At 41.8% G+C, this 21140-nt stretch overlaps 4 protein-coding genes across 4 annotated transcripts; 2 read left to right on the plus strand and 2 right to left on the minus strand.

Moving 5' to 3' along the window:
- Window positions 1–223: 223 nt before the first annotated feature.
- GCK72_015103 (uncharacterized protein) lies at window positions 224–2211 on the plus strand (the record flags this gene model as incomplete). The annotated part of the gene is made up of 7 exons (XM_003108565.2): window positions 224–268; window positions 312–664; window positions 720–813; window positions 1153–1726; window positions 1775–1936; window positions 1990–2054; window positions 2101–2211. 7 exons carry the CDS (start codon window positions 224–226, stop codon window positions 2209–2211), a joined length of 1404 nt encoding a protein of 467 aa, XP_003108613.2.
- Window positions 2212–2318: 107 nt separating this feature from the next.
- Window positions 2319–2804, minus strand: GCK72_015104 (uncharacterized protein; the record flags this gene model as incomplete). The annotated part of the gene is made up of 1 exon (XM_053730632.1): window positions 2319–2804. One exon carries the CDS (start codon window positions 2802–2804, stop codon window positions 2319–2321), a length of 486 nt encoding a protein of 161 aa, XP_053585404.1.
- A 261-nt stretch (window positions 2805–3065) lies between these two features.
- Window positions 3066–12722, plus strand: GCK72_015105 (uncharacterized protein; the record flags this gene model as incomplete). The annotated part of the gene is made up of 4 exons (XM_053730633.1): window positions 3066–3090; window positions 3259–3302; window positions 3802–12026; window positions 12518–12722. 4 exons carry the CDS (start codon window positions 3066–3068, stop codon window positions 12720–12722), a joined length of 8499 nt encoding a protein of 2832 aa, XP_053585405.1.
- A 376-nt stretch (window positions 12723–13098) lies between these two features.
- On the minus strand, window positions 13099–16851 carry GCK72_015106 (uncharacterized protein; the record flags this gene model as incomplete). Its single annotated transcript, XM_053730634.1, has 12 exons — window positions 13099–13665; window positions 13714–13804; window positions 13848–14164; window positions 14290–14376; window positions 14895–15006; window positions 15060–15120; window positions 15171–15301; window positions 15389–15536; window positions 15673–15815; window positions 16036–16159; window positions 16204–16357; window positions 16678–16851. The coding sequence occupies 12 exons, from the start codon at window positions 16849–16851 to the stop codon at window positions 13099–13101; spliced, it is 2109 nt and encodes a 702-aa protein (XP_053585406.1).
- Between the last annotated feature and the right edge of the window lie 4289 nt (window positions 16852–21140).

A 21140-nucleotide genomic window follows, 5' to 3' on the forward strand; every position in this document is an offset into this window, starting at 1 on the left:
TTCTTCCCTCCCACCCCCATCTTTTTGTTATTTCCGTTTCTTTTTTCTTCTCCCGTCCCCCACTTCTTCTTCTTCTCCTTCCAAAAAAATCTGTGCCAAATGCCTAGGTTACGCTCCTTGTTCAAGTTGCTATTGGCTCCCGGAGCCCCCTTTTTTCACTTCTGGTTTCCTGTTTTCACTCGATAAAGTTTATGTTTTCAGGTGAGATGAAAAGTAGCGTCGAATGATTTCACTGGCGAAAATCATCCTGCGACTCTTTTTAATTTTGGTGAGTCTTACTTCCTAAATTCTTTGAAGTTAATGTATTTTAGCTCCCTCTACTGAGCGGAGCACACTCCGAATTCGAAGCCGATGTCCGTTGGTCATGTTCAGAAGACGTCGTCTCTGTATTCGTCAGAACAAACCAACCATTCGAAGGCATCGTTCAAACCAGTGCATCCACTTCTGATGCCTGTCGTGTGCAAGGATTCGGTACCAATGTTGCTGTTCTGAAATTGAATTTAAAATCAGATGAATGTGGTATCAAATATGACGTGACAAGTCGGACACACTCGGTTACTGTGGATGTTCACTCCCATCCGGTTTTAATTGTCGAAGGAGACAAATCGGTGAACATCACATGTCGAGAAATGATCAATGGCACACAACATTTTATGAGTCAGATGTAAGAAACTGGGAATAAGACTATTTTGGGAGGGAAATGATGTAATCTGTTGCAGGAATACACAAACTACTCCGGATTATGAACTGCGAATTTTGTCGAGTCGACTTCCAGTGGACACCGTGAAATATTCACAGCCGTATACTCTCCAGGTGAGCTTTGTAGTTTCATCATAGTCAATGGAGGTCCGAAAATTATACTTGCCAATCGGGCCGGGCCATAACTCGCTTCAAACTGAGTTTTAGCGTGTTGTCGAAATAAAAAAGTTTCGTCATTTTTTCTTACGACAAAATGCAGACTCAGTGCAAAGTTACTGCTGATAGTGAGTCTGCATTCTGGATGTGAAAAAAAAGTCGGAAATGCTGATGATTATGACTACAAATAAGTTAATAAAGTGAAAATTATAATAAATAATTAGAACGCTAATGTCAAACTTCAGTAGTCAAATATTACACTTATCAACAAAAAGTGCTAACCTCAATGATTTCCAGATCCGTCCGTTCCCCAACCCGTCTCAAAATGCCTACTCGTTCTTCGTTGGTCAATGTACTGCCCAACCGGTCGGTGGAAACGTCACTGTTCAACTCACCGATCCAGTCGGATGTGCACTTTTCAAATCAATCATGGGTCACTTTGCCCGACGAGAATCGGTGGAAGAAGCTGAAATTCCATCAATGTTCCGGTTTCCCAATGCAAAGCAACTTCAAATCTCTTGCATTGTGACAGATTGTGATGGAAAGTGTGAAGCAAGGACATGTGATTCGGATGCTTCTGCATCATCACTTTTAGAAAGAACTACTGCAAGTACAGAGTCAGAAGAGTTTCAGAGAGTGACTGTTATTGTGAATTTGGAAGAGGAAAAAGTGGAAATGGTGAAAGTAGAAGAGCCATTAATATCAGAAGCAGTTCATGATCAAGAAGTAATAGTACACCATGTGGCAAGAGATGCTGAGACTCCGCCCCCAAATCTAATAGTACAGAAAAATCGAGACGACGTGGTTCAGAGTGAATGCATCTCTGAGCATGAGTTCAACTTGCTCTATTATCTGTGTATTTTCTTAGCTGGTTAGTGATTTTTGTTATGAGCTCTCATACATGTTTCCAGTTTTTCAGTCTGCTCTATCCTCGGATTCACAATGAACATTGTGCTGGCATTGATGCTGAAACGGAGATCTGACAAATCTGCAAAACGAAAACCACTCCCCGTGGAACAGCTTCAGATACCAAAGTCTACAGTCACTCCGCCGGACTTTTGGATTATTGAAAATGCAAAAGGTAGGCTACAAATTTTGGGCTGAATGTGAAACGGAAAAATAATAAAAATTTAGAAACTGAAGAACCGGAACCAAATTACTATGCTGCAAGACGAGACTCATTCTCTTCGTATGCTTCGGTAAGTATTCTAGAATTAAAATGTAGAGAATTTATTATTTTTATAGAAACCCAACCGTCGAATCATCCCAGTAGCATCAGAATATGGAGTCCCAGCGTCAAGGAATTCAGATGCGTCGTCTTCCGAGGATAGAAGTAGCAATGAGATTTATAGGTAACTTATATTAGACATGTGCAGACTGGTGCTCGAGGAAATTTTATTCGATATAAAACCAACAAAAAAACAAGAACAAAAAGTCAAAATCAAAACAAAAATGTATTATTTTTAATTGTTTCCGGGATAGATCCATGTCGCATCCTCGTCGAATTCCTTTTCTAACTCTTCCAACTGTACTCCCATGAACGCTGCGACTTGCTCCATTGGCAAGCGTTCCAACTTCCGAGCAATCACGAAATTAATACAGTTCATGAAATCAATGCATTCCGTGAAACTGGCCAATTCAACTATTTGCTTCAACTGCTCGAGACTCAGCTTCCCCGCCGCTTTGTAGTCTTTCTCGACTACTGGTTCAAATCCTTCTCCCTCTGGAATGTAGCTGCGCAAGTGTTGGAACAGAAAGTCTCCAGCAGCTTTAGGAAACGGGATGTTTATTGAAGGGACTGGTTGGACACTTTCAATTTCCCAATTAGGGTTTCCAGTCTCTAGAGCTCTTTTGAGCACTGGAATTTTCTTTATGAGATCCACATCACGGAGTGTGGCTGGCTCTGTGCTGTCCTTGAAGACGAGTTGGATTTCGGATTGGGCAGACATAGTTGTGTTCTGAAATAATGGGAAAATAATAGAAAATTTATTAAAACTGAGAAAAAGAAACGATCGATAAAAAGAGGGAAAGAACAGGCAGAGGAAGAAGAACATCGAGAGAATGAACGGGAACACCTCATTATGCATTGATTTTCTCGACCATTTCGGTTGGCTTCTGGGAATTTGCCTGTGGGATGTTGAGGTCACATTAGAAATGAGTAGGTGCTAATGGGAGATCTGAATAAATATTATAATCCTAGACCAGAGTAAATGGCCAAGACCGCGGTGAACCAAGGTATTTATGTCAAAATAATGCTGGACTCTTAAACGTCCCATAAAAAGTAGTCAATTACAAAAAGTACTGTCAATGCTAAAAAGTAGAGTTCCTGAATTAAAATTAAAATCTTGCGAATGATTTCAAACTTTGTTTAAAAACCTCTCCAGTAATTTTTGTTCATTCCAGACGCCCCAACCAAATCGCCATGGCCCGTCCGGAAGCCCGACACAGTAATTCGACATTTATGACCCATTCGACAACAATGGAGACAGATATTGATAGTCAAGCATCGAATCAGGCCACATCTTATCATTGATATTTTGAGAACAACTGTTTTGTTACCGGTACTTTAAGATATTTTCTTTGCAGTTCGATCTGATTTCTGTATTTTTTTTTCATTTTTGATTCTTCGAAACCTTGTTTGTATAAATAAACGCATTTCGTCACTCTCTCACAGCTTTTACGAAAATATTTTCGGTCTTTCAAATATGAAGTTCTCATTTCGTTTCCATGGTGACTAAAACCCGCGTGTGATAGAGAAAGCACTACACCGGAAGATTAGAGTTTTCCCCTTTCTTTCCATTTCCTCTCCGTTTTCTTTCTTTTTATGTTTTCATTCCTTTAGTATACATTTGTGATTTGTTGAGGACTAATCCCACGAGATTTCGCTTTTAGTTGTTGTTATTGTGACTCTTTTATTACATTGTTAGTAACCTTTTTTGTTTTTAGATGAGCCGTCCCCTTGATAATATCCTGCATAGACCTGAAAAGTTCGATGCAACAACTGAAAGCAGGGCTATGTATGCGAGCTCCAGTGTCCCGAGAACTCAAATAATACGGCCAAGAGATCAGATGAACTGGCCAACTGGAAATTCTCATGTGGGAACAATAACTGGAACGACGTATCAAGGAGGTACTGGAGAGAGGTATGCTGCTACAAGACCAAAAGATGGGATTGATCGTCCGACTGATTCACTTGACTCCACCACAATCAATCGGTCAACGTATCAAGGAGGTACTGGAGAGAGGTATGCTGCTGCAAGACCAAAAGATGGGATTGATCGTCCGACTGATTCACTTGACTCCACCACAATCAATCGGTCAACGTATCAAGGAGGTACTGGAGAGAGGTATGCTGCTACAAGACCAAAAGATGGGATTGATCGTCCGACTGATTCACTTGACTCCACCACAATCAATCGGTCAACGTATCAAGGAGGTACTGGAGAGAGGTATGCTGCTACAAGACCGAAGGATACGATTGATCGCCCGACTGATTCACTTGACTCCACCACCATCAATCGGTCAACGTATCAAGGAGGTACTGGAGAGAGGTATGCTGCTGCAAGACCAAAAGATGGGATTGATCGTCCGACTGATTCACTTGACTCCACCACAATCAATCGGTCAACGTATCAAGGAGGTACTGGAGAGAGGTATGCTGCTACAAGACCGAAGGATACGATTGATCGTCCGACTGATTCACTTGACTCCACCACAATCAATCGGTCAACGTATCAAGGAGGTACTGGAGAGAGGTATGCTGCTGCAAGACCAAAAGATGGGATTGATCGTCCGACTGATTCACTTGACTCCACCACAATCAATCGGTCAACGTATCAAGGAGGTACTGGAGAGAGGTATGCTGCTACAAGACCGAAGGATACGATTGATCGCCCGACTGATTCACTTGACTCCACCACCATCAATCGGTCAACGTATCAAGGAGGTACTGGAGAGAGGTATGCTGCTGCAAGACCAAAAGATGGGATTGATCGTCCGACTGATTCACTTGACTCCACCACAATCAATCGGTCAACGTATCAAGGAGGTACTGGAGAGAGGTATGCTGCTACAAGACCGAAGGATACGATTGATCGTCCGACTGATTCACTTGACTCCACCACAATCAATCGGTCAACGTATCAAGGAGGTACTGGAGAGAGGTATGCTGCTACAAGACCAAAAGATGGGATTGATCGTCCGACTGATTCACTTGACTCCACCACAATCAATCGCTCAACGTATCAAGGAGGTACTGGAGAGAGGTATGCTGCTACAAGACCGAAGGATACGATTGATCGTCCGACTGATTCACTTGACTCCACCACAATCAATCGGTCAACGTATCAAGGAGGTACTGGAGAGAGGTATGCTGCTACAAGACCGAAGGATACGATTGATCGCCCGACTGATTCACTTGACTCCACCACAATCAATCGGTCAACGTATCAAGGAGGTACTGGAGAGAGGTATGCTGCTGCAAGACCGAAGGATACGATTGATCGTCCGACTGATTCACTTGACTCCACCACAATCAATCGGTCAACGTATCAAGGAGGTACTGGAGAGAGGTATGCTGCTGCAAGACCAAAAGATGGGATTGATCGTCCGACTGATTCACTTGACTCCACCACAATCAATCGGTCAACGTATCAAGGAGGTACTGGAGAGAGGTATGCTGCTGCAAGACCAAAAGATGGGATTGATCGTCCGACTGATTCACTTGACTCCACCACAATCAATCGGTCAACGTATCAAGGAGGTACTGGAGAGAGGTATGCTGCTACAAGACCAAAAGATGGGATTGATCGTCCGACTGATTCACTTGACTCCACCACCATCAATCGGTCAACGTATCAAGGAGGTACTGGAGAGAGGTATGCTGCTACAAGACCAAAAGATGGGATTGATCGTCCGACTGATTCACTTGATTCCACCACAATCAATCGGTCAACGTATCAAGGAGGTACTGGAGAGAGGTATGCTGCTGCAAGACCAAAAGATGGGATTGATCGTCCGACTGATTCACTTGACTCCACCACAATCAATCGGTCAACGTATCAAGGAGGTACTGGAGAGAGGTATGCTGCTACAAGACCAAAAGATGGGATTGATCGTCCGACTGATTCACTTGACTCCACCACCATCAATCGGTCAACGTATCAAGGAGGTACTGGAGAGAGGTATGCTGCTGCAAGACCAAAAGATGGGATTGATCGTCCGACTGATTCACTTGACTCCACCACAATCAATCGGTCAACGTATCAAGGAGGTACTGGAGAGAGGTATGCTGCTACAAGACCGAAGGATACGATTGATCGTCCGACTGATTCACTTGACTCCACCACAATCAATCGGTCAACGTATCAAGGAGGTACTGGAGAGAGGTATGCTGCTGCAAGACCAAAAGATGGGATTGATCGTCCGACTGATTCACTTGACTCCACCACAATCAATCGGTCAACGTATCAAGGAGGTACTGGAGAGAGGTATGCTGCTGCAAGACCAAAAGATGGGATTGATCGTCCGACTGATTCACTTGACTCCACCACAATCAATCGGTCAACGTATCAAGGAGGTACTGGAGAGAGGTATGCTGCTACAAGACCAAAAGATGGGATTGATCGTCCGACTGATTCACTTGACTCCACCACCATCAATCGGTCAACGTATCAAGGAGGTACTGGAGAGAGGTATGCTGCTACAAGACCAAAAGATGGGATTGATCGTCCGACTGATTCACTTGATTCCACCACAATCAATCGGTCAACGTATCAAGGAGGTACTGGAGAGAGGTATGCTGCTACAAGACCAAAAGATGGGATTGATCGTCCGACTGATTCACTTGACTCCACCACAATCAATCGGTCAACGTATCAAGGAGGTACTGGAGAGAGGTATGCTGCTACAAGACCGAAGGATACGATTGATCGTCCGACTGATTCACTTGACTCCACCACAATCAATCGGTCAACGTATCAAGGAGGTACTGGAGAGAGGTATGCTGCTACAAGACCAAAAGATGGGATTGATCGTCCGACTGATTCACTTGACTCCACCACAATCAATCGGTCAACGTATCAAGGAGGTACTGGAGAGAGGTATGCTGCTACAAGACCGAAGGATACGATTGATCGTCCGACTGATTCACTTGACTCCACCACAATCAATCGGTCAACGTATCAAGGAGGTACTGGAGAGAGGTATGCTGCTGCAAGACCAAAAGATGGGATTGATCGTCCGACTGATTCACTTGACTCCACCACAATCAATCGGTCAACGTATCAAGGAGGTACTGGAGAGAGGTATGCTGCTACAAGACCGAAGGATACGATTGATCGTCCGACTGATTCACTTGACTCCACCACCATCAATCGGTCAACGTATCAAGGAGGTACTGGAGAGAGGTATGCTGCTGCAAGACCAAAAGATGGGATTGATCGTCCGACTGATTCACTTGACTCCACCACAATCAATCGGTCAACGTATCAAGGAGGTACTGGAGAGAGGTATGCTGCTACAAGACCAAAAGATGGGATTGATCGTCCGACTGATTCACTTGACTCCACCACAATCAATCGGTCAACGTATCAAGGAGGTACTGGAGAGAGGTATGCTGCTACAAGACCGAAGGATACGATTGATCGTCCGACTGATTCACTTGACTCCACCACAATCAATCGGTCAACGTATCAAGGAGGTACTGGAGAGAGGTATGCTGCTACAAGACCAAAAGATGGGATTGATCGTCCGACTGATTCACTTGACTCCACCACAATCAATCGGTCAACGTATCAAGGAGGTACTGGAGAGAGGTATGCTGCTACAAGACCAAAAGATGGGATTGATCGTCCGACTGATTCACTTGACTCCACCACAATCAATCGGTCAACGTATCAAGGAGGTACTGGAGAGAGGTATGCTGCTACAAGACCGAAGGATACGATTGATCGTCCGACTGATTCACTTGACTCCACCACAATCAATCGGTCAACGTATCAAGGAGGTACTGGAGAGAGGTATGCTGCTACAAGACCGAAGGATACGATTGATCGTCCGACTGATTCACTTGACTCCACCACAATCAATCGGTCAACGTATCAAGGAGGTACTGGAGAGAGGTATGCTGCTACAAGACCAAAAGATGGGATTGATCGTCCGACTGATTCACTTGACTCCACCACAATCAATCGGTCAACGTATCAAGGAGGTACTGGAGAGAGGTATGCTGCTACAAGACCGAAGGATACGATTGATCGTCCGACTGATTCACTTGACTCCACCACAATCAATCGGTCAACGTATCAAGGAGGTACTGGAGAGAGGTATGCTGCTGCAAGACCAAAAGATGGGATTGATCGTCCGACTGATTCACTTGACTCCACCACAATCAATCGGTCAACGTATCAAGGAGGTACTGGAGAGAGGTATGCTGCTACAAGACCGAAGGATACGATTGATCGTCCGACTGATTCACTTGACTCCACCACCATCAATCGGTCAACGTATCAAGGAGGTACTGGAGAGAGGTATGCTGCTGCAAGACCAAAAGATGGGATTGATCGTCCGACTGATTCACTTGACTCCACCACAATCAATCGGTCAACGTATCAAGGAGGTACTGGAGAGAGGTATGCTGCTGCAAGACCAAAAGATGGGATTGATCGTCCGACTGATTCACTTGACTCCACCACAATCAATCGGTCAACGTATCAAGGAGGTACTGGAGAGAGGTATGCTGCTGCAAGACCGAAGGATACGATTGATCGTCCGACTGATTCACTTGACTCCACCACAATCAATCGGTCAACGTATCAAGGAGGTACTGGAGAGAGGTATGCTGCTGCAAGACCAAAAGATGGGATTGATCGTCCGACTGATTCACTTGACTCCACCACAATCAATCGGTCAACGTATCAAGGAGGTACTGGAGAGAGGTATGCTGCTGCAAGACCAAAAGATGGGATTGATCGTCCGACTGATTCACTTGACTCCACCACAATCAATCGGTCAACGTATCAAGGAGGTACTGGAGAGAGGTATGCTGCTACAAGACCAAAAGATGGGATTGATCGTCCGACTGATTCACTTGACTCCACCACCATCAATCGGTCAACGTATCAAGGAGGTACTGGAGAGAGGTATGCTGCTACAAGACCAAAAGATGGGATTGATCGTCCGACTGATTCACTTGATTCCACCACAATCAATCGGTCAACGTATCAAGGAGGTACTGGAGAGAGGTATGCTGCTGCAAGACCAAAAGATGGGATTGATCGTCCGACTGATTCACTTGACTCCACCACAATCAATCGGTCAACGTATCAAGGAGGTACTGGAGAGAGGTATGCTGCTACAAGACCAAAAGATGGGATTGATCGTCCGACTGATTCACTTGACTCCACCACCATCAATCGGTCAACGTATCAAGGAGGTACTGGAGAGAGGTATGCTGCTGCAAGACCAAAAGATGGGATTGATCGTCCGACTGATTCACTTGACTCCACCACAATCAATCGGTCAACGTATCAAGGAGGTACTGGAGAGAGGTATGCTGCTACAAGACCGAAGGATACGATTGATCGTCCGACTGATTCACTTGACTCCACCACAATCAATCGGTCAACGTATCAAGGAGGTACTGGAGAGAGGTATGCTGCTGCAAGACCAAAAGATGGGATTGATCGTCCGACTGATTCACTTGACTCCACCACAATCAATCGGTCAACGTATCAAGGAGGTACTGGAGAGAGGTATGCTGCTGCAAGACCAAAAGATGGGATTGATCGTCCGACTGATTCACTTGACTCCACCACAATCAATCGGTCAACGTATCAAGGAGGTACTGGAGAGAGGTATGCTGCTACAAGACCAAAAGATGGGATTGATCGTCCGACTGATTCACTTGACTCCACCACCATCAATCGGTCAACGTATCAAGGAGGTACTGGAGAGAGGTATGCTGCTACAAGACCAAAAGATGGGATTGATCGTCCGACTGATTCACTTGATTCCACCACAATCAATCGGTCAACGTATCAAGGAGGTACTGGAGAGAGGTATGCTGCTACAAGACCGAAGGATACGATTGATCGTCCGACTGATTCACTTGACTCCACCACAATCAATCGGTCAACGTATCAAGGAGGTACTGGAGAGAGGTATGCTGCTACAAGACCGAAGGATACGATTGATCGTCCGACTGATTCACTTGACTCCACCACAATCAATCGGTCAACGTATCAAGGAGGTACTGGAGAGAGGTATGCTGCTACAAGACCAAAAGATGGGATTGATCGTCCGACTGATTCACTTGACTCCACCACAATCAATCGGTCAACGTATCAAGGAGGTACTGGAGAGAGGTATGCTGCTACAAGACCGAAGGATACGATTGATCGTCCGACTGATTCACTTGACTCCACCACAATCAATCGGTCAACGTATCAAGGAGGTACTGGAGAGAGGTATGCTGCTACAAGACCGAAGGATACGATTGATCGTCCGACTGATTCACTTGACTCCACCACAATCAATCGGTCAACGTATCAAGGAGGTACTGGAGAGAGGTATGCTGCTGCAAGACCAAAAGATGGGATTGATCGTCCGACTGATTCACTTGACTCCACCACAATCAATCGGTCAACGTATCAAGGAGGTACTGGAGAGAGGTATGCTGCTACAAGACCAAAAGATGGGATTGATCGTCCGACTGATTCACTTGACTCCACCACCATCAATCGGTCAACGTATCAAGGAGGTACTGGAGAGAGGTATGCTGCTACAAGACCAAAAGATGGGATTGATCGTCCGACTGATTCACTTGATTCCACCACAATCAATCGGTCAACGTATCAAGGAGGTACTGGAGAGAGGTATGCTGCTACAAGACCGAAGGATACGATTGATCGTCCGACTGATTCACTTGACTCCACCACAATCAATCGGTCAACGTATCAAGGAGGTACTGGAGAGAGGTATGCTGCTACAAGACCGAAGGATACGATTGATCGTCCGACTGATTCACTTGACTCCACCACAATCAATCGGTCAACGTATCAAGGAGGTACTGGAGAGAGGTATGCTGCTACAAGACCAAAAGATGGGATTGATCGTCCGACTGATTCACTTGACTCCACCACAATCAATCGGTCAACGTATCAAGGAGGTACTGGAGAGAGGTATGCTGCTACAAGACCGAAGGATACGATTGATCGTCCGACTGATTCACTTGACTCCACCACAATCAATCGGTCAACGTATCAAGGAGGTACTGGAGAGAGGTATGCTGCTACAAGACCGAAGGATACGATTGATCGTCCGACTGATTCACTTGACTCCACCACAATCAATCGGTCAACGTATCAAGGAGGTACTGGAGAGAGGTATGCTGCTGCAAGACCAAAAGATGGGATTGATCGTCCGACTGATTCACTTGACTCCACCACAATCAATCGGTCAACGTATCAAGGAGGTACTGGAGAGAGGTATGCTGCTACAAGACCAAAAGATGGGATTGATCGTCCGACTGATTCACTTGACTCCACCACCATCAATCGGTCAACGTATCAAGGAGGTACTGGAGAGAGGTATGCTGCTGCAAGACCAAAAGATGGGATTGATCGTCCGACTGATTCACTTGACTCCACCACAATCAATCGGTCAACGTATCAAGGAGGTACTGGAGAGAGGTATGCTGCTACAAGACCAAAAGATGGGATTGATCGTCCGACTGATTCACTTGACTCCACCACAATCAATCGGTCAACGTATCAAGGAGGTACTGGAGAGAGGTATGCTGCTGCAAGACCAAAAGATGGGATTGATCGTCCGACTGATTCACTTGACTCCACCACAATCAATCGGTCAACGTATCAAGGAGGTACTGGAGAGAGGTATGCTGCTACAAGACCAAAAGATGGGATTGATCGTCCGACTGATTCACTTGACTCCACCACAATCAATCGGTCAACGTATCAAGGAGGTACTGGAGAGAGGTATGCTGCTACAAGACCAAAAGATGGGATTGATCGTCCGACTGATTCACTTGACTCCACCACAATCAATCGGTCAACGTATCAAGGAGGTGTTGGAGAGCGGTCAAACGTGGTGAAACATGACAGTACAATTGACTTCGGCTCCGGGAAAGTAACAGATCAATCCGTATCAAGGTGAGTTCTCCATCTTGGATTTTATATTATTTTTGTATTTTGCATACCAAAACGGGCCGACACGGGCCGGCGCGTGACTCGCTTAAAACGCAATATTATGAGCTGAAAAATATACCAAAATGTAGATCTCAACAAGTTCTATGTCCGTGACCTACTACGGGTCGGATGGCTATTCGTTAATGTGACGCGGGAAAAAAAGCCATTCTAGCCCGGCCCGCTGCACATTAAAATAGCCATCCGGCCCGTAGTAGGTCACGGACATAACGCTCGTAGAGATCTACATTTTCGTATACCTTTCAGCTCATAATGTTGCGTTTTAAGCGAGTTTCGGCCCGGTTTGCAAGTATGGTATTTTGTAATTGTTCGTTAATCGGAAGAAGTGTCACGTTTCAAGACTGTACTCATTAGAAAACAAGATAATCATCAATCTTTTTTGGACAGTGTTCAGAACCAATATTTTTCAATCTCGTTCCTAATCTATAGCTTTTCAGATTGACCTACACCCAATTTCCCATTGAACGAATGTCTTTGTCTGTCCCTGTCGAGAAATGGATATCAGCTGGATTGTCGTTCCCAACAGAGTATCTCACTGAACAACGAAGTTCCTTCCGTCCGAAACCTGCAAACTCTGAATCTCCAGCCGTAAGAATTGTCAGTTCTAAGAAAAGAACGCCTAACCATATGTTTTTGTATTAAATTTTTTGTAACATCTGTGTCATTTTCCATTCAGTTGTTTGTCTTTCGATTCTGTAGGGTTTTTGTGGAATTCATATAATTTTTCGAATAAATTGAAAATTAATGAAAGATATAAAAACGAATACTGTTTATAGAAAAGTGAATGAATTCAAACTTTGGCAACAATTGTCAGAAAATGAAAGACTGAAATGGGAAATGCAAATTGCACTGGAAAGAAAAAGGTAAGAAAGCGAGGAGAGAAAATAACCCGGATAGGAAATGAAGTGAAACAAGATAAAACATTTGGGTAATGTCAGAGGTTCGATAAAGTCCGGGAGGTTTTTAGGCCACCACATAAACCTCTGACTGACATCAAAGTACCGGTAACAATGGAGACCTACGTCTGCGCGACGACCTCTGGAGGCTTCTGATAATACTGTACATTATGCTCCTGGGGTCTGTTCAACTCTCTATAAAACCGCCATTGCTGATAATAACAATAGATAATGAGGATACAAGAAAACATTAAAAACATCTGAATTGCTCCTAGAATGACTGTAAGCATGCAGGTGACGTCATCCATCAGACAAGTTTTCGCAGCTGACATCAATCCAACAGAGTGCTTCACAACGATGACATCGCCTTCATGAAATTCTCCGGCATCGTTGAAGTCGTAAGTCGAAGATGAAGACGTTGGCGGCTTAAAGTCAAACGCCTTTTGTGGTGGTGGAGGGTTCAAAAGCGTTAGTTTGTGTCCCGTCACTTTGTAGACATCACTTATCAGTTGAAGTTGTCTGGGTTCTCCTGCAAGTGATCTCCTGACCATTCGATGACGTGGCAAGTCCAGAGACAACGGAAGGGAGTGAACATTCGTCTCTTCTTCGGGCAACATCATATCCAGATTGCATTTTGGCATACAGCCAACTGTGCATGTTTCAACCATGGCGTGGTAGACTACTTCGGTCTCAAATGTACTATTCTACAATTTTGAAAATTGGAAACTCGAGCAAACCTGTCTTCGGAATCCAGAAAAACTGATTTTCAGTTTGACATAGTTGTCGGTCTTCCTAATTTCTTTCACAATATCTCGCCGTAAAACACATCTGAAACTTTAATTACTGTCTGCTCGGACATTTTACAACTCACCCGTCCTCATCAATTATCTTCAATACTCTTCCTGTTATAACATCTCTAGCTACTAAATTAGTCACTGTAAAATCCTCTGCCGAATTTTTCACAGCCAGCATAATCCAGCCGAAATCTCCAATATGAACAGTATCAGCTTCATTCGAATCGAGACCCAATACTTTCAAAGAAAACTTTGGATTTGTGGGGGAAACTGTGGAAGTCATTACGACGTCATCAGACATGACTTGACTCGTTTTGTTATTCTCATGAACATTCATTTGGACAGATAAAGATTGTTCTTCGGTAGGCATGCTCTTGTGGAGACGGCAGTTTACCTAAAAAGAGTTGAAATGTTTGGAATTTGGAGAATAGAAAAGGATCGGTACTATACTTTGTTTTGTTGGAGTATGTTTTAAGTTTTTGTGAAACAGTAATAATTTTTTGTTCAAGTTCTACTCACCTGCAAAACTTTATCCCTGATTGTCACCAAACTGGTACTCCCTTCTTTCACGTGAACCATTCCACGATAAGTCGAGTCTTTGGATTTCTGGAAAAATATTTATTTTTTACTTTAACGGTTTGAAATGTTCATAGTTTATAATTTTTGAACGCAATTTCAATTGAGAATATTTATATTCTCACGATGATTCAATTGTAACCTATGCAAACGCGCTTTGTTGAGACTACATTTTGGTAATATTATTTGACGCCTAAATTGGAATTTTTAATATTTTTTGTTCTTTCAAAAAATTGGCCTTTCTCGATTATATTTCTCTTTAAAACTATTTCTTGTCAAAGTTTTTCAGTTTGAACAAAAAAATTTACGTAAGTGATTTGTCTCAAAAGAATTATCGTGTATTCTAAATTATCACAGACTTGCAAAATGTCGGGTCGACCCGGTCCGGCTCGGAAAAATTGCGATCCGGATTTGAATTTCTTTAACATTTTTTAGTACTGAATTTCCGGGCCGACCGGGCCGGGCCGAGCCAGAGAAATGTTGATTTCGGCCCGGCCCGTTGCAAGTCTGGAATATTGATGTTTATCCATTAATTAACGAGGACTTACATTAGGATCCAGTCCACATTTCTTGAAGTCAAATCTCGACGAGAAATCAAATTCTCCTTGGTAATTCTCCTCGCACATAATCTTTTTTGATTTCTTTGTCATCATTTTCCCGCTGAAAACATCGAAAATAATTCTCTACTTCAACCCTAAAAACTGATAACTCACATGAACATTCTCAAAGAGCTTGCCTTGATTTCCAAGTTATTTTCTCGACATTTGAGGGAAACTGAAACAGAATTCAGGATTCTTTTTTCTACCAAAATTAGGAAAACTCACAATTAACACAATCATCTAGATCTCCATGGAATAGATTTGGTTTCATTGATTCTAGTGGACTTCTTCCTAACATTCTGGCGGATGACCACATCAGATGACAATCCAAAGTGGAGTTGTCGTAGGTGTAAGATCTGAAGTTAGAGGTGAAAATTCGGATATTATTCATTTATCTTTGAAATTTCCATTTGAGAAGCCGATTATTAAAATTAAAATTTCACCTGCAGGGATCTGATATCCTCGTTCTTACAACACACATCTGCTCACATTCCTCAACGCTTCCGACACTTTGAACCAATTGATCACTGACTGATTTCAGACCTCCCCCATTGACACGCATGAAAGTACAACCGGATGTTGTCATGGTATCTGGAAATCTAACGTGAAATCCTGAGAAAAAGTTTTCAAATTTGTACTGTTTCAAGTTTTTTTTAAACCAAAAATTCCCCGTTTTCATTACTTTCTGTTAATTCTCGGCAATTATTTAATTGACATGAAAACTCACAGTCGATACAATTATTTTCGTAGAGATCAATTGAATAGCTCGGTTTAAAATATAATCTTGGATTGTACACTGAATTCAATGAGATTCTTGATAATTGACAGAGTGAGGTGTCATGGTTATGAAGGGCGGCACGGCAGGCCGAGCTGAAACAAGAGGGAATAGTTTTGGGACTACATACAATATTTCTTCCCGAACTGAAAAATATCTGCTGAGAAATTATACAATATTTTTAGGAAACAGTAGAAATTTTGAAGATAGTTTGATTAGAATTTTGAAAAAGTTTCTGTTTCAGGAAAATATGAAAAATATTAGTTCAGCCTGGAAATCATTGATTTTAAATATCGTCATGTACCCTTCACTCACTCTTTCTGACACTTCGATAAACATTCTTCGACTGAAACCGAGAATGTCTTGATAATAAAAGAGGCATTCAGCAGAGATTTCCCCGAAAACTTTTCGAAAGCAAAACTTCTCTTCGGACATTTACCTGCAAAAAACGAAATCTCATAAATGTCTGTTAATTATACTCACTCTCTAAACATGTTTTCGTTCCGGCGGTCAAAGGACCAGACGTCGTTGGAGAATTAGATGGAGAAGACGGAGATGTTGAATGAATGAGATGGCAATTGGACACTCCGTTCTTTTCGGCAGCATTCGAGAAAGTGAAATGAGTGCAGTTTTCGATCTGTATGAGTAAAAGTATATATTGGTTGGTATTAGTACGGAAATTCTAGAACAGTGAAGTGACATTTCAGATTTCAGATCTGTGTCCAAGTACTGATAAATTGAAACAGGAAAATTTTTGCCGTTGTTCGAAAGAATGTAAAAGTTGCTTTACTGGAGTAAGCACTTTTCAGAGATACTATTATCTTTTTTTACTATTCCTGAGATTCTGAACAAATTTTCTAAATTATTTAATAAATAAGTCAGACAAACCAAATAATTTAACAAAACAATTAATTCTAAAATAATTGAAACACCAATTTATCTTTCTCAATAACTCACCGATGAACAATACCGAGTGCATTGAGACAAACTATCCACTGATTTCTTCAAAACCAGGGAACCTGAGGAGTTGATGGATCGAGAATTCTCGATGATGAAATTGACTTCACATGGGATTACTGTAGGTAGAACAAAGAGAGAGGTGACTGAGAAAATGAGTAGGATATGTTTCATGGCATCACCTGCAAGAAATGTACTGTTGAAACAGTAAGAAAATCTGGTAAGAATACGGTTTGTAAACGAGAAAAGAAAAACAGAAATAGGATATTCCGTGGAAAAAACTTGTAATGTGTTTGCCGTCGGGATTCTAGAGATATGTGTCTAGAAACGGAAACATACAAGTTTTTTCTGTCTAAAAGTTTTGGAATTGAACATTTGAATTTTCTAACATTGAGTTTAATCCAGAAATTTGAAAATTTCGAGTATAAATATATTCCAAAAGTTTTTAAGTCATCCAAAACCTTTCTTACGTCCACTCCGACCCAGAAACCACTTTTCATCACAGCATGGTGCCAAACTAAAGCATCAAAGGTTAACTGGGTATTAAAGAATATATAATTCCTCCGTCTTGGTCTACATCTCAGAATTCACAAACTAAACTAAAAATATTGCATGAAACTCTTGAGTTATTTCCGAACGAGAAGAAGCTGTCAGCAATAAATAAGAGAACAGAGAAACGGAAGGACGGGGAAGAAACGGAACTACCCATCTCTCTCTTCTAAAAGTTTAAAGTTGCATTCATTTCGGCAGGTTAATTAATGAACACTCCGTCGGAAGATTCATCCGGAGAAGAAAGGGGGAGAGAAGAAGTCGTTTTAAACATGTTATGAGACAAAATGGCATGAATTATTGGAGTTGGTTGAGTAGATGAAGGGAGGTGGTGAAAAGTTTAAGGACTTAGTTTTGGGATTTGGATTTTCTGAATGAACGATGTATCAATCTACATATTAAAACATTTTTGAAGCCTGTGTTATAATAATAAAGCGCGTTTTTTTAATGTTGAAGGAAAGATGGAACAAGAGCCGGAAACGAATGAATAGAAGTAAAACAATCAGGTGGGATCTTGTTACAGTACACTTTGAAACTAACAAGCTTCAAGGTCGTGGGATTTTGATTAACTTTGATTAATTTCGAATCTGAAATTACAAAATACTTCGATTTCGCGAAATCTCGGCTTCTGAAATTCAGGATTGAAAGTCATGGTGCCTTGAATCTTAGTTTTTTTTTAATGTTGCATGTATGATCTCAGTAATTTGGTGTCATCGACGAAACGAAGCGAGAAAAGATAGATGTAAAGTAAATAGTTCGAAACAGTGAAATATAACAAAAAGTTCAAAATCTTTTCAGTTTCAAGAATGGGTTATGAAATGTCAGTAATGCTGATATCTGCTTCACACTAAAGTCGAAATTCATCAAAGTTGGCTATTTTCAGATAAAGACCCAATATTCTGTAGGATATATCCTCTCCAAAAGATATGAAGCAAGATCTTTTGTGATTCATTGCCAATGACTATCCATCAAATAAAAAAACCAACAAAAAAAAAGAGAAGGGAAAATCCGTGTTCGCCGATAGTTACCCGTTGGTCATTTGTCATCTGGTTTACGGACGTGTTTTGAAAACGGACAGACAGAGAGAGATGGGAATGGCTACCGAACAGTAGACACATATATCGTTTTGGCGGTAAGCAAACATGCCCGGACACTCCTGTGAATGACCAGTCAGAAGCGAAAAGAAGAAGAAGAATACTGGAGAAGACGAAGAGAAATAGACAAAATCAAAAGGGCACAGGTGGAAGAGAATCGAAAGTGACGGTTACAGGAAGTAGGTGAAAGTTGTTCCGAGAAGAAGAAGGAGAAGGAGAAGCTTCTCCTCTTTTTCTTCTTCTTCTTCTTCTTTGACTTGCATTTGGGTCAAATCTCAATTTCCAGCTGGGAATATGTCAAGTTGAATTAAGGTTGGAAGCGACGGAGAATTACTTACTGAAAACTGATACCTTGACGGAAATTTCTGAAATCTTTGAAACAGTAACTATTTTTCTGGAAAACTTTCCCACCACTTATTGGAAAAAATACACGGAAATCGCGAAAAGTGGAAGCAATTGGTGGAACTTAACTGAAAAGTTCAAACGGTGATTGTTTCAGAACCCAAAACTTCAAAAACAATTCTCCCCGGCCGGGAATTGAACCCGGGTCTCGCATGTGACAGACGCGGATACTCACCACTATACTACCGAGGACACGAGAGAACAAGACAGCTCGCTGCCAATAATAAATTGGAGAATGGCGAAAAGAAGAGAACAGAGAAAAAGATAAAGGGGGTGTCTCAGCTGAACAAGCACATTTATTTGCAGGTTGGTGTATATTAAGAGGATGAAACAGAGGAATATTATGATTTTCAGGTGTAGATTTACGGTGTGGGTTTACGGCGTGGAATACTGTAGATCTCAGGAAAACTTCCAAAGATCTGATCTCCCAATTGAATGAAACAATAAAATAAATATCCTCATTTTCACTAGTGAATATCCTCTCTACAAAAAACACATTATTGTTTTTCCATTCACTCCTTGAGATTTCATTTGTCTCGGTCTCTCTGATTTGAGTACTCTCTCGTCGAGAAACCAATTGGCGGATTTATGAAACAATAAAGAAAAGATGCGCGGAGTGAAAAAAAACAATTCGGGAAGGAGATATTTAGAAAGTGACGAGCTGAAGATTAGAGAAATCGATTATCCGGGGCGGAACCAGAGAGATGGTTCCGGGATACGCTTCATCGGATCATACGGAATGGGGTGAGGAAAGTTCAAAGGGATAGTTTGTTGTTGCAACGTAAATCTACATGAGATTACGTAAATTGCGGTCCATTGGCCCAGATCCTCAATCCGGGATGCCGAAAAGCTCAACTGGCTCCAAGCTCCGCCCACTCTGTGGTTATACATAATGGACCATCAATTTCAAATCAAAACTTCTCCTCTCATGCCACGAAGAATGAAATTGAATGAAATTGAATGATGACAACGACTGAATAAACAAAAGAAACGGATTGAAGTGAAAACATTATAATGTCCATCGAGTATAACAACTACTATTGACCAGAGGGAACAATTACCACAAAGCTCCGTCAGTTAATTGATCTACCCGACTGGCACCAACACCGAAAGAGGAGGCAGGAAACAAGGTTGATGTGTTTGGAGAGTACTGAATTGAGTGAGTTAATGGAAAGTTTATTGGAGGAAAAGATGGGAAAGGAGGAGAGGCAGGTGTGCTCTTTTCGTTTCACTTTTCACGTTGTTGGGGGAAGAAAAAGAGTATAAAGGGAAACTGAATGTTTTTGCTGGATTTGATTTATAGAAAAATTCAAAATTGGTCCGAAAAGTACATTTTCATTTCAAACTGGAAAAATCCAGGCATTTTTTAAAGTCAGATAGTTTGTTGAAACAGTATTTCATTTTTGGAACTCAGAAATCGTAGAAGGTTTCAATCTAGTCTTGAAACGATTAAAAATATAAATTTTTCACTAAATTTGAGTGTTGATTGGGCTGAATTCTATTGCTCCAAATTATCGTTTTGAAAAGATAGTTGTTTTATTAAAAGAAAGTAATTAATGAGATCTTTATGAAAATGCTTAAAATCTGAAACCTTTGATGAAGACAGAAAAACCATCTATCAGTGAGGTTAATCTAAGTAAAATGTTTCACTTAAAATAAAAACGATTTCGTATGTACGTGGAACTACACAATGGTAAAAGACGATAGTAAACTTGAACGTTTGAAACGGGAATATTTTGAAAAAATGTTACATAACCATACATAGCAGGAAGTCGTATCACATCTGAAACATGATTGTTCTGAGAAAGGAATGTGAGATTTTAAGACTTCTTCAGAAATATTAAAAATTTTCAGATTATTGATGCAGCTATCCAAAACACAATGCACTGCTCGTTTCAGCCAGCCGGAAATCGCCGGGAGAGGAAAAAAGAGGAGAAAGAAGTGACCTTTTAAGTGGAGTGAACAAACAAGAAAGAAGAAGAGCACACTATGATTAAATGGGTGTGATTCTTTATTTGTCTCAGTCTTTCCCTTGATATTTGATAGTTATTGAGTCAATAGAATACAAAAAAGGAACGGCATTCTCTTTCTCTGAGCTCCTAATCAAGTGCCTATCGACCCATGGCACTTACGCAATCTTCTTTTCTTCTTTGGTATTTCCTATAGAGACCGGAAACTAGAGATCAAGAATGTGGGAAAAATGATTACTTATGAAGCTAATAAGCCAGCGGACTGTTGACCGATGTTGTAAAAGTAGGCGGAGCTCCGGCGGGCGACGCGGTCCAACTTTTGATGAAGATGATATGTTTATGAGTGTCCAGATGTCTCTTTTTTACAATCGTTCCATCCTGCTTTACGTTTCTTTTTTGTTTTTGTGACTTATCATGCACATCTGGCATTGAGTGTAACCCTTACGGG

The sequence above is a fragment of the Caenorhabditis remanei genome, chromosome IV (assembly GCF_010183535.1).
Source record: "Caenorhabditis remanei strain PX506 chromosome IV, whole genome shotgun sequence".
In the NCBI taxonomy this organism is placed as follows: Eukaryota; Metazoa; Nematoda; class Chromadorea; order Rhabditida; family Rhabditidae; genus Caenorhabditis; species Caenorhabditis remanei.